This window comes from Martes martes (genome assembly GCF_963455335.1).
Source record: "Martes martes genome assembly, chromosome: 7".
In the NCBI taxonomy this organism is placed as follows: Eukaryota; Metazoa; Chordata; class Mammalia; order Carnivora; family Mustelidae; genus Martes; species Martes martes.
Window position 1 is genome coordinate 31,129,536 of NC_137894.1, and position 27,539 is coordinate 31,157,074.

The 27,539-nt window shown below is 58.0% G+C and overlaps 1 protein-coding gene across 1 annotated transcript; it reads left to right on the forward strand.

Annotated features, from left to right (window-relative positions):
* Positions 1-7,119: 7,119 nt before the first annotated feature.
* Positions 7,120-27,539, forward strand: STRA6 (signaling receptor and transporter of retinol STRA6; the record flags this gene model as incomplete). The annotated part of the gene is made up of 18 exons (XM_080809664.1): positions 7,120-7,226; positions 10,554-10,620; positions 10,958-11,106; positions 12,262-12,401; positions 12,990-13,040; positions 13,145-13,311; positions 14,598-14,720; positions 17,273-17,340; positions 17,516-17,592; positions 17,867-17,928; positions 18,702-18,864; positions 21,970-22,045; positions 23,128-23,261; positions 24,398-24,515; positions 24,598-24,699; positions 25,437-25,600; positions 25,870-26,019; positions 26,620-27,539. The coding sequence occupies 18 exons, from the start codon at positions 7,120-7,122 to the stop codon at positions 26,766-26,768; spliced, it is 2,067 nt and encodes a 688-aa protein (XP_080665790.1). The 3' UTR covers positions 26,769-27,539.

Genomic DNA, 27,539 nt, shown 5'->3' on the forward strand with positions numbered 1-27,539 from the left:
TTCATCAGGCCATGGCCTCCCAGGGGTGATGGATGGTGACAAATGAGAAGAGGTAGGGGGTTCCTGAGCCCATCCAGGGCCACAGCTGGGGAAACTCAGCCATCAAAGCCCTATGCAGGCTTCTCCACTAGAGGTGACTCTGAGGGCCAGGGAGATCAAGTTTCGGGCAAATGGTTTCTGGAGGTGGAGAGGCTCCTCTGGAGACAAGCCGTCCTGTGTGCTGTGTGGGGCCCAGCCTGGCCGTGGGCCGGCTGGAGCTGGAGAGATGGGGGTGGGGTGGGGCTTCTCTGATTCTGCACAGGCAGAGGCCTGGGGTGGGGGAAGGAGGCCTGAGGGGTGGGAGGAGGGGCAGGACCAGAGCCAGCGGGAAGGAGGGAGCTTTCTGGGAAGAGGAGATCAAACACCTTCCAAAGCAGGTGCTGGGGACCCTGCTTGGGGGCAGTCTGCTGAGACCACGTAAGCAGCCAGCCCTCCGGGATCCTAGCCAGAGCTGGGGCTGGCACTCAGAGGAGGAGGCCTCAGTTGTTGGGGAGCACTCTGTGGCTGGAGCCAAGCCTCGTGGGCCAGGTAGGACCAGAAGAGGTGGGGGAAGGGACAAGGCACTTCAGTGGGCACAGAGCCCCAACAAGAGCTTTGGAGGCAGGAAGGTGGCTGGATTGGTAAGGGGAAGCAATTCTGAGGGGTGAAGTTGGAGACCTGGAGATGGCTGTACTGGGGGGATTCTGGGGGCTAATGTCGACTCCAAAGACAGGGAGATGTCAGAAGTGTTGTGTCTGAGTATGGTTTTCTGGGAGAGATGGATGGAGAGCCCTAGCCTGTGGCCAGCAGGGAACAAGGAGAGAGAACTCAAAGAGAGAGAGAACTAGGGGATCTGCCTAACAGTCAGTTCCTCAGTGAGGAGGGCAGCACTAAGCCTACATCTCAAGGCCAGACCGTGGTGATAAAATGCCAGGAAGGCCATGCCAGGAAGGAGAATCCGGGGCTCCTATAGCTGGGGGAAACTTCATGGCCTTCTGGCCAGTCCTTCTTTGAAGGCTGGAAACCCTCTGTAGCATCTTGGTGATACCACCCTCTTCTTGATTGCCTCCCCTGATTGGGGGCTCACTCCTCTGTGTGAGTAAGAAAGCTACTTTTGTCCTGGGCTGAAATTGGCCTCCCTAGCTTCCCTCCTCTGAGTCAGTTCTAGCCTAGCTCTCTGGGAGGGGAGGGACACGCTGCTCCTGGGTCCAGACAGCTACCTTCCTCCTACCCCTCACCAGTGTCTACACTCACACCAGAGAGGTCTGACTGAGATACCGCATGGCTGATGGTGTTGGTGGTGAGGGGGACAGGAGAATTCCAGGAAGGGCATGTCGGGTGCTGCTGCTGCTTCTTCTTCTTCTTCTCCTTCTCCTTCTTCTTCTTCTTTTTTAGATTTTATTTATTTATTTGACAGGCAGAGATCACAAGCTGGCAGAGAGGCAGGCAGAGAGAGAGGAGGAAGCAGGCTCCCCACTGAGCAGAGAGCCCGATTCTGGGCTCCATCCCAGGATCATGGGATCATGACCTGAGCCGAAGGCAGAGGCTTTAACCCACTGAGCCACCTAGGCGCCCCTCGGGTGATGCTTCTGATCTACCCTCATTGCAAGGGAGGTAGGAGGTAGAGAGTGAAGGGGTAGAGAGCCATCCACACTCTCCTGTCATGAGCTTAGCAGCCAGTGACATGCCTTCCAGCCACTGAGCGGGGCCAATCTGTGTCTGGGGACAGGTTAGGCACCGGTGTCAGTTTGATACATGGATGCTGTGTCAACAGGGGCAGACCCGGAGCTCATTGGCCTGCATGGGGTTGAACCTGACTTGGTTGCCTCTCCACAGGGGACCTCATAGGCAGGACCAAGTTGCATAGGAGGCCATATCCCTTCTCCTGGACCAAACATCCCTTGGGTATTTTCTGCTGCAAAGCCGGGGATCAGGGATGATGCCAAGGCTCTCTGAGGGGTCACTGAAGTTTGGGTGCTGTGCAACTTTTGCGGGGATCCAGCCCAAAGCAGAGAGCCCAGGGCTGGGATGGGAGGGTGGTGGGCAATGAGGTCTCTGGACCTTCTCCAACTTCTCACCGTAGTTCCAACCATTAGGCCCCAACTTGTGCTTGATTTGCCTGTGTCTGATGGTCCTTGGAATGTGACCAAAGTTTGACCAAGGTCCTGGTACGATACTGATGTTCTGGGGGCGACACCAAGATTCCAGGAGTTTCCATGGTGTTACTATAATTCTGGGGATGGTGCTGGGATTCTGGAGGTGCTCTGGAGGATTGGGGAACCCTTGGGGACGTTTCTGAGATTTGGGGGATGCTGCTGGTCTTCCCCATTGCCTCTGGCCCACTGTTAGCTCCTTTTAAGCCTAGCACTTGGCCCTTTGAGGATTTTGATAACCACAGGCTGCTGAAGGCACACACGTGGGCCTCTGTTCCTGGACGCAGACATTCCTCAGATTTAATCAACTTGAACAAAAACATGGGGAGGAAGGAAGCCCTGTCCCAAGGACTTTATGGGCCAGCTCCCGGCCCTAGGGGCAGAGCAGAGCAGCTTGGTGCCAGGCCCAGGTAGCAGATGGCCTTTGTCTTCTCAGAACCCAGAAGCTTTTTGTGACCCCTGTCTTACAGTGAGCAGGGCTTAGGCACCCCCCAATCTGTATCCCTTGTGTCCTGGCCTGCCCCTCAGGTATTGGCACCAGCCTCTTCTTCTGAATGTACCCATGTGGGCTCACGCAGGCCACAGCTAGGTGGCCCGGACCCCTGCCCCAACTTCTTGCCTTCCAGACTCCCCTTCTTAGCTCTCCTAAGGCACATCATTCTCGCTATCATTGCTGACCCTGTCTGACCCTGGGGCTCTGCTCCAGGACACCTCCTCCAGGAAGCCTCCAAGACTGTCCGAGACATCTCCTTATTCCCCCTGCCACCTCTCTGCTGGGAGCTTCTGGAGTCTGTCTCTGAAGTCCCTCCACTCTCCAGCCCTTCCTTCCCTGATGGCAGGTACCAGTCTCTGACTCTTCTGGGCATGAGTCAACCTTTAAAGCCAACTCCCATGGGTCGGTTGTGGACTCTGCTGCCAGGCAGAGAAATTCTTCAAGAGCAACTCATTACCATTCTTCTCTTGCCAGTACGTTTCCTGGCCTACCTGCCGTCTGGCCAGATGACACCTTTCCTAACACCTTGGCACCAACCCTCCCATTTCACAGATGCAAGCACAGAGCCATTCCAGCTCCAAGCTGAGGAGGTGTTTTGGGGTCAAGAAGTGGGGTCCCCCTCCCAGCCTGAGCCATAGAGCCACCCAGTATCCATGGATCATGGATCTCCGACCCGGCTTGCCTCCCTCCCTGCCCTTACCAGCGTGGATGGGGGAGTGGGGGTGGGTAGAAGACAGAAAGGGACACCTGGGTAGTCACAGCCTCTGTGGCTTTGACCTTCTTGCTAAAGCCAGTGCCTGATGTGCTGGCTCCACATTCTTGGGCCATGAAGTCATTGAGGGCAGGGAGTAGGGGCCTCAAGAGAGAGCAGAGCCCACAGCCAGAGAATCTCCAGGCTGGAAGTTCCACCCCTGCTGGGACAGAGGAGGGGCTCAGACCCCAAGAAGCCAAGGGAATCCCTCACAGTCACACAGCCAGCGCCAGGGTTCAAACCTAGGTAAGGCTGCGTCCGCAACAGGGCCCTTCCCATTGCCTTATAGGAACGGTGCTCCTTCCTCCTGGGCCAGCTCCTGCCCATTGCCAGAAGGGGCTCCATCAAGGCGCTGCCTTCTGTCCACTGTGCCCACCCCCCAGCAGAGGAACAAAGCTCACAGTTTCCTCACATCTGGTTAGGGCCTCCCTGAAGGCAGCCTCTGCATCTCCTCAGTGAGGAGGGAGGTGATATCTTGGGCACTGGGGTATCCTTCGGGGGAAGCCGCTGGAAGGTACCCGCCGGAAGTCCCTTCCGGCACGGAGTGGGGTTTGGTTGGGAAGAGGTGCGTGGGGAAGGGACTGGGTCTGGGACTGGGTCTGGGCTCGGCTGCGCCCCTCCCTGCCAGGCTGGCTGCAGCCTCTCAGGAGGAGGGAGGCTCCTTCAGGCAGCCTGAATGTCTTTCCTCAGTGCCCAGCTGGGTACCTCTCTCTTCCTCCAGGTCTCTGCTCAAATGACACCTCTTCTGAGGGGCCTTCCCTGACCATCCAGCCTAAAGCAGCCACCTCCTGTCTGTCTGTCTCTATTTTCCCTCTGATCGTTCTGACACCTTTGTCTCCCCACCATGCCCCTGTGCCTGTTAAGAGTTGCTCTCTTGCTCATTGCGACATTCTCAGCTTGTAGAACCTTCCCTGGGGTGCCATCAGGATGCAATGAACCTTTGCTGCATGAATGGATGCATGAATGAATGAATGAACAAACCACACCGGGGAGGCTTCCTCCAGGCAAGGAAGCAGCTTCTGGCATAGTTGCCCAGCGATGACCATCTCTGCCTTGTATAGAGGGAGAGAGCTCCCCGTCACAGACCGGACTCCAGCTGCCTGAGTTATCACTGGGAGGATCTAAGCAGATAGAAAAGTTAGTTGCCCTCTAGGCTGAGGGTCCAAAACTGAGCAGAGAAGGGAATGCGGGGCTCTGAGTTGGAGCAGAGGCTACATACTGGCCTGCCTAGTGCAGGTCCATGGAGGAGTGACAGTCACTAGAATGAACAATGGCTGGGCCAAACCCAACTTGTGAAGTCCTCGTTGCCTGAGAGCCTGTACTGTATGTGCACTGGCGGAATAAGGGAGGAGGAAGAGAAGAGGCGGCGTTCTGCCCCCAGGTCCTCAGAGCCAGGCTTCGGAGGCTGGATTCACCCCAAGTTCCCGGGAACAGATGGGCAGTGTGGGCTCCAGCATTTCATCACAGAAAGTTTAGGCTCGGGGCGTCTGGGTGGCTCAGTGGGTTAAAGCCGCTGCCTTCGGCTCAGGTCATGATCCCAGCGTCCTGGGATCGAGCCCCGCATCGGGCTCTCTGCTCAGCAGGGAGCCTGCTTCCTCCCTTCTCTCTCTGCCTGCCTCTCTGCCTACTTGTGATCTGTCTGTCAAATAAATAAATAAAATCTTTAAAAAAAAAAAAAAAAAAAAAAAAAAAAAAGAAAGTTTAGGCTCAGTTCTGAGTCTGCCGTGGACAACTCTGTGGGGTGGGGGAGGGGTGGTCTGAGCCCACTTCCCGGAAGGGGGTCATTGGGAAAGGAGGGGGGAGTAGCCAAGGCCAATAGAGCACTCAGGCCCTAGTCCTAGAAGGCTTCATGGGCCTGGCTACTAGGTCTGAATGGGAAGATTTTAGGATTTTAAACTCTGTCTCTGCTGAGCCCACACCCCCTCAGGGGGCTGTTCCCTCTTCCAGGAACACGCTTCCCTTTCCACACACCCTCTGCATAGCTGACTTTTCCTTGTTCTCAGATCTCCATGAATCAGGTTTCTCTTTTCGGGAATCCCCCATTTTTTTCTGACCAAATTCAGCTTCCTGTGGTATAACTCAGGCATTCTGTGCCTTCCCTTTGTAGACAGGAAGGCTCAGGCTGGTGGTTATTTACCTACTTTTCTGTGTCCCCCTGGAAATGTCAACTTTCACATCCCAGGGCCCAGAATAATGTCTGCACTTAGTAGTTGTTCAATGAATTTATGCTAGAAGAATAAATGGATGAATGCCTTTAGAAAAAAAAACAAAAAAAACCTTGTGGAATGAGTGCCTTAGCTGGGGAGGGCCAGGGCCCAGGGCCCTCCCAGGGCAACTGGAAAGACAGGGACCTTCAAAAGTTTAGGGGCCTGACCCCCGCCTGGGGACAGGGGCCTGAGAACAGCTTACTGTCTTTATCTGCCTCTTGTCTCCCTTCTGGGGCAAGTAGGGGGAGGGGAGCCAGCCAGAGGTACAGCTTCTGGGGGGGGGGGATGGAGAGGAAGGAGGAAGCCCCAGCTCTGCCTGGGCCCAGCCTTCCTCACCCTCACCCCACAGTGTGGGAGGAGCCCGAGGCAGGAGGGGTTCTTCTTGCTTACCCGCGGGTCTGGTTTGTGTTTAAAGGCCTAATCTCTGCCTCAAGAGGGTGAGTTATCTCCTTGTGAAATCAAGTTGGAGAAACTAGAAGGTTTTACCAGTGAGACACATGTTGCCTCCTTCATGGAAACCCAGGGGAAGGAGTGGACAGGCTCCCCCTCCCCGCCTCCACCCCTGGTCCAGCCCCAGCTGTCTCCTTGGGTTGCTGCATGCTGGACTATGTGTGCGTAGGACCCTGCAGATGCAGAGGCTGGAGGTGTAGGTGCTTTGGGGAAGCGCAGGAGGCAGGTATGTGAGCTGGGCCAGGTGCCTGGGACCCTCCTGGACACATCCCTCCGGGGCTCCAGCCACCGGTGGAGCCGGGGCCTCCTACCTGGGAGGGACACTTTGTCAGGGCCATGAAGTGATCCCATCACTGAGGGCCAAAGGAGCCAGAAGGGGCAGGCTAAGGCTGGGGGGTGGGGGTGGGGGTGGGGAGGTGGTCTGAGCGGGGAGTCAAACAAAGAGGGGGATGGGGCTGACCCCTGAGGGCAGGAGGGACCTGGAGCCCAGCTGGGAGGGTCCAGCTGGGTTGGGCCCGCCTGCTGCCCGCCCACCCTTTCATCTCTGTAGCTCCTTCCTCCCTGCCCTTCCTTGAGTGTGTGTCTGTGGGTCGTTTGGGTGGCTTTGGGGAGGGGGAAGGAAGGGGGGTGTCTATGCGGGCAGCTTGGATTGGACAAACTTTCTTTGAAAATGGTCCTTTGCACAGAGGCTGGTGGTCAGACTAACAGTCGGGCGTTCCAGCAAGAGCCCGAGGACCCCGAGGGGCACACTCATCCCAAGGGGATAACTATCTCCTGCAGGAGCAGGCAAGACGGGGCGGGAAGGGACGGGAAGGGACTCGAGAAGCCCTTCCCCTTTTCCCGTGCTAGCCGGCCCAAGCCCTCTCTCCCAGACGGGCTTTTCCCAGAGAGCTAAAAGCAAGAAAGTATCCTTCAGGATTAAAAAGAAACGCTTCTTTGTTTGGTTTCTTTCTTCCTTTTTTTTTTCTCCCTAAGCCTCTTTTCACATCTGTAGTGGTTTTTCCCCACTTGTCCAGGGGAGGGGGGGCAGAGGAGAAAGGCCAGAGAATGTCGTCCCAGGCCGTGGGGAACCAGACCTCCTCCGGGGTCACAGATGACTACTCCAACTGGTACATCGACGAGCCCCAGGGGGACCAGGAGCTCCAGCCAGAGGGGTAAGTCTGTCTGCCTACAGAGTCGGGTGTGGCAGAGGTTTCTGATGGGGGGACGGGGAAGCCCCCTGGGCAAGGTCCTGGGCCAGGCTGTCGCTTAAAAAGCACCTGTGTGGTTTGTTAAAAATACAACCTCCGGGGCCTTCTCCTTGCAAATTCAGATCTAGCGGCTTTGGCCTGTGGCTGGGAGGCAGAGTGCTGGCTGAGTGGATGAGGGAAGCTCCGCCTGCCTTCAAGGGGTTGCTTGTCCCTAGGGTGACCATTCGGGGTGCCTTGTTTGCCAGCTGTCAGGCTCTGCCCAGCCCAGGGCAGGGTGAGGCCTGAGGAAGAAAGCCTGGGGGGAGGGTCCTTGAGGAAAGATGGCGCCCCCATGCCTTTGGCGGGCTCTGAGTCTCCATGAAGATTAGGAGGGCCTTTCTCTTTAGCAGGAGTGCTCAGGCAAGCCCAGGGGAGGGAGGCAGCCTCAGCCCAGTCCTGTGTGGCCAGAGGACATGCGGCTCCCTTTGCCAGGCCCTATCTTTGTTTAGTCTGGGCAGCCCCCTGGCAGAGGGGCTGGGCCTCCCTGAACCCCACAGGCTGCCAAGGACGCTTGGTCTGTGTGGGCCCCAGAGCCCAGTTCTCCCCTTATTGTTCCTGGCCCTCGCCCCATCCCCCACCTCCCTGCTCTGTCTGAGGGTTTGGGGAACTGGAAAGGTGAGGCTGGGGAAGGGGGGGTTGGCTGAGCCAGATGTGCACACACCTGCTTTCCATCAACAACCGAAACTAGAGAAGGAGAAAGGCTGGCGTGCCTCCCAGGGGGCTGGGGCTGCAGCCTGGTCCGTCTTGAGTCACCCGGCAGGGACAGAGGCCTCATCTAGGCCTCAGGCTGGGAGGACTCAGGGCGCTGGCCACCTGGTCAGTAGCTCTGTGTCAGCAGGGGTGTTTCCCTCGCCCGTCCCTGGCTGATCTGGACAGCCTTCGGGCTCCTCTTGTCCGTGCTGCACATTTTTGGAGTGGGAGAAGCAGCAGAATGGGGAGGGGCCCCGGAAGCCAAGAGGATAGGGCTCCTGATCTGGGGTAAGACTGAAGCTGCTGCTGTGTCCTTGAGAGCCTCAGGGCCCAGGCGTTGGCTGGGGCCAGGCTCTTCAGCTCTGGCCTCAGAATGAAGTGGGGTACCTAGCAGGGCCTGGGTGATGGGGAGTACTGGCTCTGATGTGTGAGGCATCTGGGACCTGTAGCCGCCTTCTCCTACCGCAGGGAAAAATAAAGTTTGTTTTTGACTCAACTTACTATAATCCCAGTGGTGCTGCTTGTCCCCCAAACTCCACTCCCAAAAGTGGAAGCTCAAGGGGAATCCCAAGGAGATGAACTTGGGCCCACTTCTCCCTGAGTGAGTCAGACACCCAGGGAGATGGTGCACCAAGGCTTCGAGGAGCTCCTGATGGTGGGCCCCCTCTGTACCTCAGGGTGCCCCCGCAGGCTGGGGTTCGGGCTGGTGGGCGCTGGTGACAGTGGCTGGCCGAACTCAGTCTCCTGGTCACACTTGTCCAGGTGCCCTCCTGGTGGAAAGTCCTGGTTGAAAAGATTGCGAGGGGAGTGAGTCTGACGGGGTGGGATGTGTCCTCCGGGGTCTTCTGTGGGCACGGGACTGATCCATGGCAGCCCAGCTGGCCCTTTCCTACCCCTGGAGCCCCCTGGAGCTCCCCCACCTCCGACCGGGTCATGTACCCAGCCTGACATCTGCCCACATGTTATCCAATTACCACTAATACTAACTTTCTCAGCCAGAGCCTGGGGACATGAATGCCTGTGGCAGCTGTCCAGGATGACACTTACCTTCCCACCACTTCAAAGGGCTGCCTGGGGAATTGGAGGCTTCCCTCCTGGCCTGCCCTCCTGGCAGGAGGCCAACACCAGGGTGATCTGCAGGCCCTTCTGCTGTGGGGTGAGGGGTAGGGGCATGGGTATCAGGGCTCTGCCTTCCCCTCTGAGGGCCCTTTGTAGGCTCCCGCTCAGAGACTGACTTCTGGAAACAGCTGTCTTGCTCCTTATCTCAGTGTCCTCACCACTCTGCAGTCCGGCCTCTGTCTTTGAGTGTCTAAGACCAAGCCTCACTTCCTGGGCTGCCTGTGATTCTAGTCCTCACTTCTCCTCTTGGAATAAGGCCTAGAAGTCTGCGATCATTCTGGAAACCACCCTCCCCCCTGCTCTTCCGTCTCAGGCATGTACCTTCTTCCTCCTACACATCTCTGAGGGGCAGCCTGTTGTCTCCCTTCCCTAGTCGCTGCTGATGCTCAACTCCTTGACAATGCGGATTTTCAACTGTTTTTGACGTGTAGAAATGACGCTTTCATATGGTTCAACTCAAAACTTCCTTCCATACTTCTTACCTCTCCCCTCCAGGTCAGATGTGGGTGCTGCAGCTAGAGGACCTCAGTTTGAATCCTTACTCTGCTGTTTTCCTACCTGTGTGACTTAGGCAAGATACTTAGCTTCTCTGAGCTTTGGTCTCCTTATCTACCCAAGGGGTATAATAGTAACACTGACCTGGCCAGTAATACCCGAATTAACACATGGAACAAAGAGCACATAGTCAATTCTTAGTGAGTGCTAGTTACTGCTGTTGTTATTATTCAAAGTGGGCCACAGAAATCTCCCCAAATTCAGAACACCGGCCTGTTCCAACATCCTCCATGGCTCCCTAGTGCCTCCCATGCCGGCTGTGACCTGCTCCCGGCCTGCCCACAACCCTAGAGACTGCAGGCAAATGGAAAGCCTTGCCTGGCCTCCCCGTACCATCTGCTCCCCGTTGCTTCCCGTCCTCATGTTCCTCCCTCTACCCGGAGCTCCCTAAAAGATGCCAGCCATCTTTTAAACTCAAATCAAATGCCACAAGGCAAAGCCTAGGACCAAACCCTTGATTGCTCCACCCAGATGAGAGGCTCAGCCACAATTCTGAGAAGGAAAGGTCTGGGAGGCCTGAAGCAGTCAGAGGCTTCCTGGAGGAAGGGGGATGAAGTGGCCTTGAAGGCCGAGAAGAATGGGTGAGAAAGAAGAGGGGCCCAGATTGGGGTTGAGCTGGCCTGCTCTGTTTCTCCCATGCTTCCCGTGGGAGGCCCTGTCTCCTTCAACCCTGTAACCTCAGAGCTTGGTCTGAGGCTGGTGCAACATGAGGGGCCTGCAACCCTGGAATGAGCCTGAGAAGGCTGAGCTGGGCCAGCTTGCAGAGAGATCAGAGGCTGAGGGAGGTGGTGGGTGGAGCCCCAGGGTCAGCAGCCTGGAAGCCCAAAGGGGCTGCACACCCAGGGGTGTCCCAATACAGGCCTGACCCAGCCTTGCCTTGCTCTGCAGAGTGGTGCCCGCCTGCCATCCCAGTGTGCTGTCGGGGCTCCTCCACACCTGCCTGGCTGTGCTGTCGGTGAGTCTACCCCGAGGACGACCTGTTCACCACCCATTGCCAGACTGGGTGGGGCGGTGGGGTGGGGGTGGGGGAGGGCTTGTGTTCCCTGCTGGGGCTGGCCAAGGGGGACCCCAGGAGCCCCAGCTCTGGGAGTTCTCCCAGGGTGGGGACCCAAACCAGGATGCAGGCCAAAGTCCAACCTCTCTTTGTCACCGTTCTCTTGGCCAGTCCCCAGTATGCCCCATGATTGTGCCCTGGAGGGTAGGGGTGTCCTGGGCATGGAGGCCAAGCCCTCAGTCTCAGCCCCTCGGGGAAGGCCTGGGCACCCATGGCCTGCTCTGTGCTCTCCTTTCAGCTCCTGGTGCTGCTGCTGCTGGCTGTGCTCACGAGGGTGCGCCGGCCCCGGCCCTGCTGCGGGCTCGGCAGATCTGGACTGTTCCAGTTGGTGCCAAGGCCTGGGCGCCCCCACTTGGGTGGCCCAGCTGACAGGGCCACTCTGGGACGGTGGGGGTTCGTTAGGTACCTAGAAGTCTGCTCTGGCCTCAGTGACACCCTCTATGGCTTTCGGCCTGGGGGCTTTCACTACCCTGACCTGGACCTCCAGGTTTAGGCAGGAGCCCCAGAGGGAAGGGGAGGGCCCCACTCAGGCCCACCTTCTCCTGTCCCAGACCCAAGGAGACACCAGCCCAACAGGGCCTGACTCCTGGATGCATTTCCTGCGGTGGCCCATGGTCTGGACAGGCGATGGCCACCGCATGCCATCTTGACCCTTGTTTCCCTTGAGGGCCTCACCCAGAGCCTGATGCTTAATGGTAGATTATGAGGGACAGATCCCAGCCCAGTCCCTTGGCTGGGACTTTCTTTCCCTGTCTCCTTCAGTCCTACAACCCCAGAGCCCGGGACAGGGATGACCTTGAGGTGGAACTGGGCAGGCTCATATGGGAGAGACCAAAGGGTTGGGGGAGGTGGCAGTTGGAGCCCCAGTGTAGACAGCCTTGACCCTCAAGCCCAGGCCACACACCAAGGTGAGTCCTGCCATGATGGTTTGGTGGAGAACTCACCTGGGTATCTATCACTGGTGGGCCCAGGTAAGAGTTTGCCTTGCCTAGTGGGGAGAAGGAAGCAGGATGGAGAAGGAGGCGGTTGGCCTCAGGGCATGAGGTCAAGCTGGACAGAAGCAGAGGGTCTGAGTGGCTTGCCCTGAGGCCAGAGGGCTGATGCCTGGGACAGCTGTGCCCTCTGTGTGCCCTCTGCCCCAGGCCACACCCAGGCCAGGGTGGGGGCTGTTGCCTAAGGATGTTGTGACTCTCCGAGCTCTCTGAAGGTTTGCCAGCCCAGACAGACTGATTTGTGTGGAGGCAGCTGTTTCCTGGAGCTTCCAGGGTGGGCGGAGGGAGCCGCTTGGGCTTGTTCCCGCTGTGTGCCTGTGTATGGGGGTGGGGGACAGGGTAGTTCTTGAGTCACTTGGCCACAGGGCCCAGGGCTTGGTGCACAGGAGGCCCCCCACTGATACATGTGGAATGAATGGATGATGGGGCCTCCAGTTTCCATCTGGAAAGTTTCCATCTCTACCCCCCTGATGTATGGAACGTGGCATGGGGGGATGGGGGTGCAGGGCCCAAGCGGCTTCCTCCTATCCTGTCCCTGTCTCTGCACCAGCCCCGTGGATTTCCTGGCGGGGGACACGACCTGGACAGTGCCTGCGGCTGTCTTCGTGGTCCTCTTCAGCTCCTTGTGTTTGCTGCTCCCTGCAGAGGACCCGCTGCCCTTCCTGACCTTGGCTTCACCCCCCAGCCAAGGTACCCAGCACAGCTGAGGCCCTGGGGCTGGATTGGTGGGATGGGCTGAGTGGGCGTCCGTAGCATGGGGCGGGCTCTTCTGTAGTGAGTCAGGGAGCTCCCATCCCCATCTTGAGCCACTGCTGAGAAGATGCTGTCCTGCGGACCTCCCAGCCACAGTGCACGAAACCGGCCCTTCGTTGGTCCCAGCTGCTGGGTCACTACTGCCCTCCCCACCTTCTCTGTTCTTGTGCCAACCCCTGCCCAGAACAGTGCAGGCCTCCGAGAATGAAGGAGGGTGGGAAGGAAGTAGGAGGGGTTCTGGACAATCGGGCTGGACTTGAGGAAGTGACCGCACAAGGACAGCTGCCACCAAGAGGGGCCACTGTCCTCAACATGACCTCTTGAGATCAGCCCGTGCTCACAGTGACTCTGCTCAGTGTAGATGGCAGCTCATTTCATGCTGGAGGCTGCTGGGGTCAGGGGAAGGAGCAATAAGGAAGTCGTAGCTTAGTCTGTTGACAACTGACTAAGTACTGTGCTAAGCACTGTACATCTACTTTCTCGTTTTGTCTTGGGTAATATACGGCTATTATTTCCATTTTACAGATGGAAAAACGGAGACTCCAAGAGGTAACTTGCTGGAGATCGCCAATGCTGGTGACTGTCAGAACCTGAATTTGAATGCGGGGCTCAGAAGTGGGAGGCGGGAGAGGGGCCTGCCTCTCCACCACGTGTCTCCCTCGGCCCATCTTGCCTTCCAGGGCCTTGGAAGATCCTCGCCCTGCTCTATTACCCTGCCCTCTACTATCCTCTGGCCGCCTGTGCCACAGTAGGGCACGGAGCCGCACACCTGCTCGGCAGCATGCTGTCCTGGGCTCACTTCGGGGTCCAGATCTGGCAAAGGGCAGAGTGTCCTCAGACACCCAAGGTAACCGCTGACTCACGACAGCCTGAAGCAGAGGGGCATGAAGGACCTGCGTAAACCAGTGCGGCTCCTGTCTTCTTATTTACATGCTAGACTTCTCCTCTGCCTTCTGTGCACCGATTTCCACTCCTGTGAACACAGGCCCTCTGTGGCAAGAGCAGGGGACAAGGGCGCTGGGACTGCCCGCAGGAGCTTCCAGCCTGGGAGGGGGCGGGGAGGGGGAAAGGGCAGAGGGGGAGGAAGAGGGAGCCTGAAATCCCTCCATTGTTGATTCCCCAGCCTTCCTTTGGCCAGGCTGGAGTGAAGGAAGGCAAGCCCTGAGTTGGGGGATGGTCTTGGAGGGCTGAAAAGAGAATTCTAGAACCTCACTGGCTGCTGGCTGGGGGTGCCTGAAGGGTGGAGGCATAGGCCTCAGGCCAGACAACCTGAGTTTGAACCATCTTCTTCCTCCCTCCCTCCCTTCCTTCCACAAACATATTTGAAGTGCATAGTCTGTACCAGGGACACATCCCAGCAGTGGAATATAGCTGTGAACAGGACAGATGAAGTCCCTAGTGTCCCAAGAGCGGCCATTCTAGAAGGGCAGATACAAAAAATACATAAATAAAGCGAATGGTGCCAGGTGATGCTAAGTGCTTTGAGGAAACCGTGTCACCATTCTGAGACTCAGTTTCCCTCCCTGTAAATGGAGTGGATAACACCTTTTCTCCAGGGTAGAGATGAGGATTTGTTGGTTTTTCTGAGAAGGGGGACTGGGTTGGTCTTTTTCACCATCCAGAACTGGGCACATACTGAGCTGTCAGTAAAAACAGATTGAATTAACAAATAACTGAGTGAACGCAGAAGGGGCCCAGCCCTAGGAAGGACTCAGTGCCAGCGGGTAGGGCTTGGACTTCCCTGATGCCCAGGTCGCAACTGTACCCAGTCAAAATTAGGCCTTTGTCTAGTTTTCAGGGGCCTGTGCCCAAAGCCCAGGAACAAAGGAACATAGCAAATGGGTATCCCTGGTCTCAGGTTCCACGGCAGCCCCCTGGGGCAGGGAGGAGGGAATTACATAAGTTCCTCTAAGGGCTGTGGGAGTCCAGGAGCCCAGGAGAGGGGGAGCACGTCCACAGGGCCTCAGAAGGGGAGTGGGAGTGTTTGTGCTGAGTAACTCGGGTGGGGGCGGGCATGAGAAGACCTCCGTCAGCCGGGTGGGAGTGAAGTGGAAAGGGAAATGGATCCTGGTCTTCTGTTGGAGGAGGAAGGTAGAAGGTAGGTATGTCTGGGGGCTCTGTCTATCTGTCTAGATCTACAAGTACTACTCCCTGCTGGCTTCCTTGCCTCTGCTTCTGGGCCTCGGATTCCTGAGCCTTTGGTACCCGGTGCAGCTGGCAAGAAGTTTCCAGAACATGGCAGGAGCAGGCTCTGAGGTAAAGGGGCAGGGCTGGGCTGGGCTCCTATTAGCACTCAGGACACCCTGAACCCCTGCACCGCTGTTGGGTCCCCGTGTGTGGGCCCAGGTGCTCAGAAGATATTTGCTGAGTCACCAAGTGATGGGTTAGTCCTCCCTCCTGGACCGAACTTTGGACCAGGCCCTTGGCCGGCACCCGGGATCCCTGGGGGTACCCAGCAGCAGGCACGGTGGGGAGTCAACAGAGGAGGCATGGATCAGAGGACAGGGCAGTCTGAGCTCTGCTTCCGAAACATAGAGGCTCCAGTCGGAGAAATGAGATAGGCCAGGAGACTTGTGCCTCCAAGGAGCTCTGCAGATGCCCACGAGCTCCAGGAAGCTCCCGGGGTACAGTCGCATTATGAATCAGTTCTGAGCTGGGTATGGTTGGATAAAGTCATATAAAGGGGTGGGCAGGGAGAACTGAGGCAGGCTGAGGGGCTTCCTGGAGGAGGTAGACTTCAGTAGGGGTCCTGAGGGACAGGGAGGATATGGAGCAGGAAGAGAATAAGGAGAAGGCCTTGCAGGTGTAGGGAGGGAGAGTAAAGGGGCAGAGACGGATTGTGTCTGTTTTGTGCACGTGTAATTTGTAGCACTGGGCAGGTCTTGGTGCATGGTAGATACTCAGCAGCTATTTCAGAAGTTTTAGATGGATCGGTGGGTAAATCGTAGTGAGAGAGAATTCTTACAAGACAAGGCGATCTTACTAAGAAGCCTTCTAAGTGCCACCAAGTGTCAGGCCCTGAGCGAGGGACTGCGGACTCAGCTGCAGACCTGTGTTTGACCCCCAGCGGCTCCCAGGGGCTGGGGAGAAGCGGGCAGCAACAGGTAGTCCGGTCACTGGTCACTGTGCCACGTGAGAAGTGCAGCCGGGGCCCCGCCCAAGGCCACGGGTGTGGGCGGAGACAGGGTCAAGTACTCTTCTCAGTGGGAGAGAAAGAAGAAGAAAACCACCCCACAGAGACCCTCAAAGGGAGGGGGACAGCCTCAGGAGAGGCTAAGGACACAGATGCCAAGGGGCTCGGTCACTCTTCAGTCGGGGAAGGTGAAGGCAAGCTTGCAGGGTGGCAGAGAGGACAGAGCAGCAAGCTCCCGGGGGCAGGGGGCAGCTGCTGAGGGATGAGTGCTGGGTGTGAGCAGGTGCATGGGGACTGACACCCGGGCGTGGGGCTGGGGTGGGCAGCTAGACTGCAGGTCTGGAGCTCGGGAGAGGGGCTGGCAGGGAAGTCAAAGAGGACCCTGAGGAGGGAAGGAGATGGGGAGAGAGAGGCCTGCCAGCTCAGGTAGTCCAGCGGCCGCCCTGGGTCCTCCACAGGCCCACCAACTCTGGGTTGGGGAGCAGTAGGGACCTCAAGGACAGTCGCAGCTGCCCTCCTGACGGTCACACTCCTCCGGGGGAGCCCGATGTCCCCTCACTTTTACAGCTGGCTCAGAAGAGGGGCGGCTCCCCTAGGGTACCCAGAGTACCCGTCACATCTCTCCCTGCTGGGGCCCTCTTCCTCCTCCTCCTCCAGAGATCTTCGATGCCTCACCTCTCCCTCCAAACATGCCTGTCCTCCTGAGAAGTCCTGGGAGATAAAATCCTCTTCAGCCCTGCAGCAGAGAGGTTTAAGCCTCAGAGGTCCCAGTCAAGCTTTGAGCTGACCCACACCTACCCTGGGTGGGGTGTGTGTGTGTGTGTGTGTGTGTGTGTGTGTGTGTGTGTTGGGTTGCCATGACAACAAGTGATAGGCTTGTGTTCTCCAACCAATGGGGGCAGGGGCTCACTCCATCTTACCATGGGCCTCTCCACTTGGCTGGCGGCTAATGGCCTGGAATGTGTGTTTGAGGTTTTTTTTGTTTGTTTTTTAGATTTTATTTATTTATTTGACAGAGAGACAGTGAGAGAGGGAACACAAGCAGGGGGAGTGGGAGAGGGAGAAGCAGACTCCCTGCTGAGCAAGTAGCCAGATGCGGGGCTCGATCCCAGGACGCTGGGATCATGACCTAAGCTGAAGACAGATGCTTAACAACTGAGCCACCCAGACACCCCATGGAAGGTGGTTTAGACAAATCCCATCACCCTTGTGATGTGGTTTAGACAAATCCCGTCGCGCTTGTGATCTCCCCCGAGTAGCAGGAGAGGCCTGGGGTGTGTGACCTGGAACGACCCCGTCCTCTGTCCTGCTCGGGGATGTGTGCATGGGACCTAGGCTCCCTTTTGCCCCAGTCTCAGTTAGCAGAGGCCGGGGGGGTGGGGGAAGCAGTGAGTAGACGGGACTGAGTAAAGCAGGAGAGAGTTGGAGATAGCCTTTAGGACGAACCGCTCAGTGTGGAGTGTTCTTAGGAGAATGGTTTGTCTCCTAGTTGTGGAGGAGAAAGGGCAGCTTTTGGGGGGGCATGGACCTCATCCCCACAGGCTGGCCCTTCTCTGAACCCCACCACAGCCAAGAGGTTCTTCTCAAGCCCCGTGTGCCCACGGTGGCACTCTGAGCCAGGGTCCCCTGGATGGTTCCATGCAGGTCTCATCTGCTCGTCCGTCTGTCTCCACAGGGGCTGCCAAGCCGCTACTGTGAGGAATATCTGAGGGTCCTCCTTTGCCGGAAGAAGCTGCGAAGCACGTGAGGTCCCAGGCACCCCCTCTGGGCCAGTGGGCAGGGCTGGCTGGCAGGCTAGTTTGGGGAGCTGGCCCCAGGCAGCAGGTGGGGCACAGTGAGTAAGAAACCAAATGCTGGGGCTCGGGCTCAGGACTGGGGTTTCTCCTGAGGGCACCTGGCTGCCTCTGTCTTTCTGCAGCTCCCACACCTCCAAGCAGGGCTTCCGATCCTGGGCCTGGATCTGTTACAGAAACTACATCTATACTCCACAGCGAGGTATGGAGTGGGGAGCTGAGGTGAAGAATGGCAGGCGACCTCAGCCATGCCTTGCATGGAACAACTGCTGCAGAAGTCCAGCTCCCGACCCCCAGACCCTGGTCGGGAAGAACAGCCCCAGCTGGGGGCAAAGGGAAGCCCCTGGACTGGCTTTGGTGGTCTGGGGGCCTGCAAGACCTAGCCCTTTACCTGGGCCCTTTGGGAGGGAAGAGGCCCCCGGGCCTGGGGGCAGGGGATGCTGGGGCTTACACATCCCTCCTTCTGGGGACTGCAGGATTCCGACTCCCTCTGAAGCTGGTGCTTTCAGCCACCTTGACAGGGACAGCCATCTACCAGGTAGGTCCTGCCCCTGTCGTGCCATTTGTCTCTGGACCCCGGCCCCCAACTGCCAAGCCTGGGTCTAAACCCTTGCTCCGTTATTTACCTCCTGTGTGACCCTGGGCAAGTTACTCAACATCTCTGAACCTACTAGCTCAGCTGTGAAATAGAAGAAATAGAATTGCTTTCCTCTCTGAGCAGTTTGGGAAGATTTAGGCAGATTTGGGTAGTTTGTAAATAATATGTGTTTGAGAAATCCTCCCCTCCATTGCCACCCCCAGAAAACCGGAAAGCCCAAATCCTGGGAGGTGGGTGTGATTTTTCTCCACTTTGCACATAGGGGAAACTGAGGCTCAGAGAGATGACTTTGACTCGGCCAAGTTCTTCCAGCTAAGGTCTCAAGGTAGCCAAGATATGAGCCCAGGTCCGTCTAGCTTCAATGCCTGAGATCATCTATAGGATACTTGGCTTTTGCCTATGTGGGAATTTGGAAATTTTATATTCCGCAGCTTCAATAAAGACAGGACTGATAGGTAGGCAGAGGGGTAGAGAGAGAGCGGTGCCGTTTGGAAGCACAGCTGTGGTCTGTTAGGACTGTTAGGCAACGTGCTGGTGAGACACAGCTTCGGGGCCAAGAACACTGATGGGTGCAGGGCATGGGGGTGCGGCCCGTGTGGGGCCAGAGTTTCTGCCCTGAAGTCTCCCTGTGAGCTGAGGAAACACTTTATTTGGGATGTGGGCCCTGCGTGAGCACAGCCAGGCCCTGGCACTTCCTTGTGGGGCTCTTCCAGGTGGTCCTGCTGCTGCTGGTGGGCGTGGTACCCACCATCCAGAAGGTGAGGGCGGGGATCACCACGGACGTCTCCTACCTACTGGCCGGCTTCGGGCTCGTGCTCTCAGAGGACAGGCAGGAGGTGGTGGGGCTCGTGAAGCATCACCTGTGGGCTCTGGAAGGTGAGGCCTCCCGGGAGTCCTGGAAGGTGCCCAGTGGGGACCAGCCTTCCAGGGACATGCGTCCTGGACATGGGCAGGTCCCTTCCTTTCTCTCTGGGTCTCAGCTGCCTCCCTTCCAAACTGGGGTGGTTGTGGCTTCTGGTTCCGGGTCTCTGAGACCTGAAGGATTCATCTGAGCAGCCCCAAGCTCATGTGGTGTCTCCCACCCCCAGCTCCAGTGTCTTTGCTCAGCTCTCCTGGTAAGGCCTCGAGAGCTGAGGGGACGGCCCCTTGAATCTTGCTGAGGGGAGAGAAGGAGGAAGGAAGCAGTGATGTGGGACACTGGGCCAGATTCTGAGCTAATTACCATGGCCGGTGGGTGGGATTGAGTGTGGTGATGCTTCCTCTTTCCCAATCCCTGTCCTCCTGGGTCATCTCCATTCTCCTTCCCTCCCTTGACAATGAGCCCTCTGCCCCCGGGCAGGGGACCATACCAGCCTTCCTTTCTGGGGTCTGATGCCTCTTTCAGCCCTTAGTCTGGCTAAGCCTACACCACCTCCCAGGCCCTCCCAATGGCCCCTGTGGAAGAGGCTGAGAAGTGTCCACACCTGACACATGGGGAAGGATTGGCTTGGGGTCATACAGCCAGGCAGAGTGGAGCAAAGGGAGGAACACGGCCTCCTGACACCTTGCTGGGGCTCTCTCTACCACCTTCAGACAAAGCCTGGTGGTCAGGAATCCTGGGGCCGGCGGCCTCTGCTGACTTGGGAGCCTCCTGGAGATTTCTTGAAGTTGGCCACAAGACGGACCACAGGCAGGAGCACACATGGCCCACCTCAGCCCGCATCCAGGGTCGGCTCCCTGCTCACAGCAGCCCTATTAGGTTGGCCTCATCAGTCCTCATCTTCCAGAACAGGAAATGGAGGCTTAGAGGCAGGAAACGACCTGTCTGGGATACTGGGCTTTGCTTCTATCCCCCACCCCGACATTTAACACTGCAGGCTAGTTTCCAAGCCTCAAGGCCTCTGCTTCAGATCTTCTCAGTTTAGGGGGGCCAAACAGAGCAGTGTCTACTCTCCTAGTCCACAGATGAGGACAACTGAAGCCCAGGAGGGTTAGAGCTATGCCCAAAGCTGCTCAGCAAACCAGGGTTGGAATTGAGATTACGTGTGGGCCCAGGGGCCCTTGGTGAGTCCTTGGCTTAAGGAGTAATGTTTTCTGAACTCCGAGAGCCTGTTTGAGGCTGCCCACTGGGCACCTGGACCACAAGCCTGGCATCACTCACAGAGGGCAGACTAGGTTAGAACTAGATGAAAACTCCTGCTCCATCACTTATAAACTGTGTGATCTTGGGCAAGTCACTCACTTGTCTGGACTTCAGTCTCTCTACCGCAAAACAGGTGTCGAAGTTGCAAAGGCAGCCTTGTCCCTGAGGCCCTCCATCCCCTGTGGGAAGGCAGATCTGTCTACCAAGCAGGGTTCCAGAGGAAGCAAAGAGCAGGAAGATTTTATGGGTACCATAAACTTGGAGAGACCCAAGTTTGGAACCAATTAGGGAGAGAGGAGCAGGAGGTAGATGGATGAAGATCAAAAGCCTGGCTGGCCCGAGGGGGCTTGCTCTCCCTCCATGCCGTGTTAACCGGTTCACTCACCTGTGCAGGCTCAGCAGGCGGGCTCCTCGCCTGGCAGGAAATGACCAGAACACCTTCCTCCCGGCGCTGAGGGGGCTTCCAAGGCGCAGGTGGGGCTGAGCAGAGCTGCACACATCCAGTGCTCTCTTCTGTAGCATTGTTCTCGACCCTGGCTGCACCTGAGAAGGGCCTGGTAACTTCTTTAAAATCCAGAGGCTCGAGCTGCGCTGGACTCCGGAAATGCCGAGGGTGGGGCCCCGTCCCTATGATGGAACAAGCCGGCCTGGTGATTCCCATGCAAGCCTAGCTTTGAGAACCGCTGTAGCAGGCGCTCCAGAGGTGCCGGTGGGTTGGTTGATTTCAGTCAATTGCTGATTGAAATGAATCATGAAGGATCCCCCTTTGGAAAGCACCCTCCCCCAACAATGGCCTTTAATCCTAAGGCTGCACACAAAACTACAAAGCCAGGGACTGGGTTCTACACCCAGAAAATCTGATTGAATTGGCCTAGGATGCCCCCGGGGCCACGAGGGGTTTTCACAGCTCCGGGTGTCCCTGCTGTGCTGCCAGCGCCGAGACCCCTCTCTCTGGCACCGAGGCTCTGTGGGACTCCATGTGGGTTTGCACCCGCTCCTGAGTCTCTGCATGGGACGCCAGCCCCGGCAACACTCCCCTGGCATGACCGATGAGTTCAGGGGGCAGGTACCCGGGGCTGAGTCTGGGTCGGTTTGGAAATAGTCACAGGTCTCAGCCCTTCACTTGCCAGCGTGTGACTGGCGGGTCAGGCTCTCTTGCTGAGCCTCGGCTTCCTGGTGGGCCTAGTGCCTCTTCTCTGATGAGGTTGCTGTAAGCGTATGGACTGAGGCAGGGTGTGGATGGAGGGCGGGCGAGCTGCAGCCTCAAATCCCCGCTGGGCAGAACTCGGCTGCTCACAACTCCCTGTACATTGTGAGCAAACTCTTAAGTGTGGGCATGGCCGGGGGGATGGAGGCAGGGGGGAGTTGGGCAGGAGGGGCCCAGCCAGAGGAGATGGGTAGCAGCGGTCACCTCCCTCCTTCTCATGGACACAGGGCACACTGGTGTGCACTCACAGCCCATGGGGTTTTATGGCCCATGTCATGCTGGGGGATGGGCAGCCCGCATGAGCAAGCCAAGGCTGGAAAACCAAGGGGTCCCCTGAAGGCCATATGGCCAGGAAGCTGAGGAGACAGAGGCGGTTGCCAGGTTGGATGGCGTCTCTCTCTGGGGATCACACAGCCATGGGAGCAGCAAGACAAGGGAGGAGACCAGGTCTGCAGATCTCAGAGTTGTCCTCTCCCTGTCCCGGCCACCATGTCACTGGGCAGGAGGGCAGGGTTGAGATGGTTGAGTTATACGGCAGCTGAGAACGAGGCAGGCAGGGGGAGGTGGCAGGGGTAACTCCCACCTGGGCACCCGCCCTGGGGGCTAGTTCAGGGGCTCCCACCTCCCACTTTGCTCCCTCTCCCCCCTCCAGTTTGCTACATCTTGGCCTTGGTCCTGTCGTGCTCACTCACCTCCCTCATGCTGATCCGCTCGCTGGTGACGCACAGGTCAGTGGCAGGGTCTGATGCCCGTTGCAGGTGTGGAGGAGAGTGCGGGGGCCCGGAGCCAGGAGGCCTACGGGGGCCAGGCCTGGGGCTGGACAGAGGGAGAGTCACTGCGGGCCCAGGTTGTCCCTGTGCCCCCCGCCCTGGCCCCCGGCCCACAGTGGCCCTGTGGTGGGTGGAGAAGGTGGGGCCTTCCTGTCTGGTGGGAGTGATACAGGGCTCGGCTGACCAGGGCGGGGGTGTGGACTTGGACCTCTGAGAAGGGACTACCTGCGTGGACTGATTCAATGGGGAAGGCAGCCTGGAAAGCCAGCCCTCCACCTGGGATCGGAAGAAGAGGCAAGAGCTGAGGGTGGGGGAGGGTGCTATGGGTGGGAGGGACCGTGTAAGGAGCAGCAGCGAGGGGAGGGGCGAGGCTGCCACACGCCAGGGTGGCTGCGGAGGTGACCCGGCTGGGGCTGGGGCATTGAAAGGGCTGTGATGGGCCACTGAAGGCCAAACAGCCTCGTTTGCCCTTCCATGGGGAATGAGACAGAGCTGAGTTGCAGGTGAAGAGGGAGAGAAGATTCTAGCTGTGAGCAGGGTGCGTGGGAAGGGGGCAATGTTAGGGCAGGCCTCAGGGCTTTTGCGCAGGGATCTCTTCCCACAGGGTTGGTCCTACTTTGGCTGGCACTCAGGCCCCCAGGCCTCTGCCTGCCTAGAACCTTGCTTCCTGCTCTGGTGGCCAATCTGCGAGTCCTTTCCATTCCTACTGTTGTTTCCTCGCTTTCCTGACTTGGCTCAGGTCAGAGCCTTCTGCCTGAACTTGTCTCCCTTGATCTCGGCCTTGCCCCTTGTTTGCTCTGAAACTTCCTCTTATTCATCCCTTAAGATGCTACACAGATACCACCTCCTCCAGGAAGCCCTACCTGACTTCCCAGGCTGGGTTAGTAACCTCTGCAGGGCTCCCACAGCCCTTGGCTTTCCTATCCATGGCCACATATTGTGAGCAGACAGGGGGTTCCACCAGAGGAGGAACCTGGGGAGTATGTGTGGTCCCTGAGATCTCTGCCTTCCTCCCCACCCACCCCCAATTCCCCAACCAGGGCCAACCTGCAAGCTCTGCACCGAGGGGCTGCCCTGGACCTGGGCCCCCTGCCCCAGGGTCCCCACCTCTCCCGCCAGGCCATATTCTGTTGGATGAGCTTCAGCGCCTACCAGACTGCCTTTACCTGCCTTGGTGAGCCCCCCTTGCCACCCCACCTGGCTTCAGCTGGCCCCAGAAACTGGCCCCAGTTGGGGAGGAGAGAGCACTCAGCAGGTCTTGACTGCCCCTGGGTGTCCACCTGTGCTGGGGCAAACTCTGGAGTGGGAGTAAGAAGAGGGACCCACCTTGCCTTCTCTGCCTTCAGGAGGCTTGCTCAGGTTCAGGGAGGAGGGGTAGATGCAGAAGCCCCCGGGGAAAGGATACCCCTCCAATGAGGACAGCCCCTAAGGGCCACCAGCCATTTACACAGAGGGTGGACCCAGGGTTGCAAGGTGGAAAGTTCAAGGAGGCATATTCCTGCTTCTATAAGAGAGCGTTATACCCCAATGGGCTGCCTTTAAGTTAGTGAGATCTCTGTCACCGGAGGTATGCAAGCAGGGTTCTGTGGTCATTGTTGGGGCTGCAAAGAGGGTCCTGCCCTGAGGGAGTTAGGTTAGATTAATTTCCACAACCCCTCCTACCTCCAAGTTTCTGAGCCTTCCCAGGGGTGGTACAGTGAATAAAGCCTTCTGAAATGGGAGGGGGCTGGGGTCAGGTTCCCCTTCCTGATGGTTCCTTCAGTCCTCACTCCCTGGGCGAGGAGGAGAAGAATGATAAAGGAGAAGAGGAATGACCAGCCCAAAAAGTTGTAATTCTTCACCTTGGTAGATTTTATACCTCCCAAGCTCTTTTGTACGCATTACACCATGTAAACAACTAGCCAGTTGTTTCAATAGATGGCTTTCTGGTGATAACTGTGTGCCAGCCTCTGGCCAGTAGGAAGGCAAACATTAATTTAAAATGCAATCTTGTCTCCAAGGATTCAGGGACAATTGGGGGGGAATCACATTTACAGAGCACTTTGTTTTCAAAGAGTTGCTGTAGACAGAAACTGGCCCCAGAATTGGGGATCGTCCCAAAAAGCCTATATGGGATTGTCCTGAGGTAGAGGAAGAATGGGAGTTTGGGGAGGTGGAGTAACTTGCTCCAGCTGGCACAGCTGGGCAGTGGCAGAGCAGGGATCTCTACCAGGTTTGCATCATCCCTAAGCCCTTGGGTTCCTGAGTGCCAGGGGCGGCTGGGTCCCGTGGAGCTTGATGTCCATCCCTCTGTGCCTTCTCAACCTGCAGGACTCTTGGTGCAGCAGATCATCTTTTTCCTGGGGACCACGACCCTTGCCTTCCTGGTGATCATGCCTGTGCTCCAAGGCAGGAACCTCTTGCTTCTCCGATCCCTGGAGTCCTCGTGGTGAGAGAGGCAAGGAGCTGAGGGCTCTGGGACCACTTCCAGAGAGCTACTAATAGTGACAACCTCCCCGCCCCACCTGCAGGCCCTTCTGGCTAACCTTGGCCCTGGCTGTGGTCTTACAGAAAATGGCAGCCCACTGGGTCTTCCTGGAGACTCACCATGGATACCCAGAGCTTACTAACCGGTGAGGATCCTGGGTTTGTGGTCCCCTTAGGACTTCAGCCTCTTCCTTTGGTGTCTTTCTTGTGTCCTTCTCCCTCCGCTGTCATCTGTCCCTTTTCTCTCTTGGGAAGCCCAGTGAGAAGTGGGAGAGTTTGCCTTACCCAAACCGAAAGGGAACAGTGGCCCAGCTTACTCCAGAATCTCTCTCTTCACTTGTCACAGTGCCAGAAATACTCTACGAGCCTTTCCTGCTTTGGGTGTCAGCCCTGCTTTCTTCTGGATCATCTGTGCCCCCCAAAACCATGTGCCTCCCCCTTTGCAGGAAGGAGGTTAATAGAAACATTATTTCCATATTAGGTGGAAGGGCGGTGGGAGGACCTCAGTGCCAGGAGGGACTCAGAGTCAGTGGCCAAGGGACCTAGAGGAGGGAGGTGGTAGACAGAAAGATCCAGACCATAAGCCCCAGTTCTGCTGCTGACTAGCTGGATGGCCTTAGCTAAGCCACCTGATCTCTCTGGGCCCTGGTTTCCCTACTATAGAGGGAGCACCACACCCATGTCCCAGGGTGGTTCAGGGAAGCTGGCTTGAGAGAGCAGGCCCAGCACAGGGCAGGGTGCTTAGAAGGTGCACTTGACAAATGGTAGGTAGTCGATAAACACACAGCAGCTGTGCTCATCCAGGTCTGACCGTGACTTGAAGGGGGTCTGCGTGTGGCAGGGGGAGGGGTCCAGCCTCAGCCTTTCCTATCCTCCCCCCTAGGCGAGTTCTCTACGCAGTCACCTTCTTTCTCTTTCTCATCAACGTGCTGGTGGGCGCCATGGTGGCTGCCTGGCGCGTGCTTCTCTCTGCTGTCTACAATGCTGTCCACCTCGGCCAGATGGATCTCAGCCTGCTGCCACCTCGGGCAGCCACTCTCGACCCCGGTAAGGTCGCTGGGCAGGGGCTGGGAGCCACAACGGCTTGGGCTGTACAAAGTGCGAGGGAGGGTCTGGCCCTGACCTTGGCCAAGTGGGACTGTGCCCCGGAGCCCGTCTGTGATCACACAGGGCAGGCATGGGCAGCAGGCCCATGTGTCTTGCATGTGCCGCCTGCTCTGGTGCCGGGGGCACCCCTGTGCATGTGCTAGCGGCCGGTGGGGCAGGCCCTCCTCCCCCCAGCACTGCTGTCCTCCACCCCCTTCCCCCCCCCCCAGGCTATCACACATACTGCGGCTTCCTGAAGACCGAGGCCAGCCAGTCGCACCCGGCCACCACGGCTTTCTGTGCCCTGCTTCTGCAGACCCAGCGGCCTCGGCTTCCCCGGGCCCCCCAGGATGGCCTCAGACAGGGGCAGGAAGAAGAAGGTGCACCTTCCCCCGGGGGAGGGCAGGAATGTAGACCACCCTCTTCTCTGAGGGAGGAGGCGCACCTCTTCCCAGCGCATAGGATGCTGTCCGACCTACTGTGGAGTGAGGGCCAGGAAAATGCTTACTTCCCCTCTCCCTCCACCACCTGTGGGAGAAAGGAAGTAAGAAGTTTCCTGGTCCTTCTCAGGGTAATTTTTGTCCACGATACACACGTACATGCTCTGTCTCCCTCTCCCCATTCCACAAGTGAGCACACACCCCGCCTTCTCACACACGGAATGAGAGGTCTTACCCCTTCCTCACTGCCAGGGAAGTGTGCGGCAGGGAGGGGGGCACCGAGCTGGCTGTCCCAGCCCTTCCTCCAGCCCTCTCCACAGAGCTGTCCCCTCCTTCTGTCCCTACCTGCAGGACAACATCTTGCGCCTTCACAAACACCCCTCTACAGCCCACACGTCTCTCCACCTCCTGCTCAGTGAGCAGGCCCCTGGGGGCCCAGGCTCCCCAGCCTCCCCAGCCCTACCCCTGGGATTTTCAGACTGCTCATGGGGCGTGGCCTGGTGTTTGCTGAGTGACTCACAGAAAGTCTCTCTCTCTCAGGGATGCAGCTGCTGCAAACCAAGGACCCCATGGCCAGGGGAGCAGGGCCCAGGGCCCGCCAAGGCAGGGCCCGCTGGGGGCTGGCCTACACGCTTCTGCACAATCCTGCCCTGCAGGCCTTCCGGAAGAGGGCCCTGTCAGGGGCCTAGGTCAATGGAGCCCAGCCCTGAGAGTGGGGAAGCCGCTGTGTCCTTGTCAGGGCTGAAGTGCTCCCCCTCCTCCCAGCCCACTCCCTCCCAGCTTCCCCAGCATCCTCCCAGCCTCCCTGGCCTCTGTCGCTGTGTCCCCGGGCTCATCATCGGTCGCCAGCCCTAGACGCCAGGGGGCGCTGTGGTCGGGTGCAGGTCTGTCCCCAGCCTGAGCTCCGACCTAACCCTCAGGAGGACTCTGGTAGGGTCCCTTGGTCTTGAGAAGCTGGCGAGGGCTCTGGTGGAAGAAATCTGAGGTTTAGGCCCTTGGTCTAGGGCGTCAGTAGAACTGGGGCGGCCACCTCCAGTCCCCTCTCCGTGCTGGCTCTGCCACCGACCTCTGCTCACGGAACCTTCTCCTCACGGGGATGGGTGAGTCAGCCCAGTGCAGCCTCATGAGCCGGCTCAGCCCCACCTCAGCCTTGGAGTCACTGCCACGGAACCAGACACAGAGCCTCCCCTCTCCTCCAGCTTCCCCCTCTCCTCTGGGGGTGGGGGGGCTTGTGCCTCCTGCCAGGCAGCCCAGGAGGAAGCCACGGGCTCCTGCCGGGCAGCAACGTCATAGCTCCAGCCAGGCCCCACACAGAGCTGGCCACACTTGAGAGCCTGGTATTTTTGCTATTGCTGTGCCTTTAGATATTATGAAAGAGGTTAGTGTGCTCCCTGTAATAAACTTGTCCCTGAGAAACAGTCCTCCTTGGGGGGCGGGGTACTTGGGGGAAAACTGCCCCA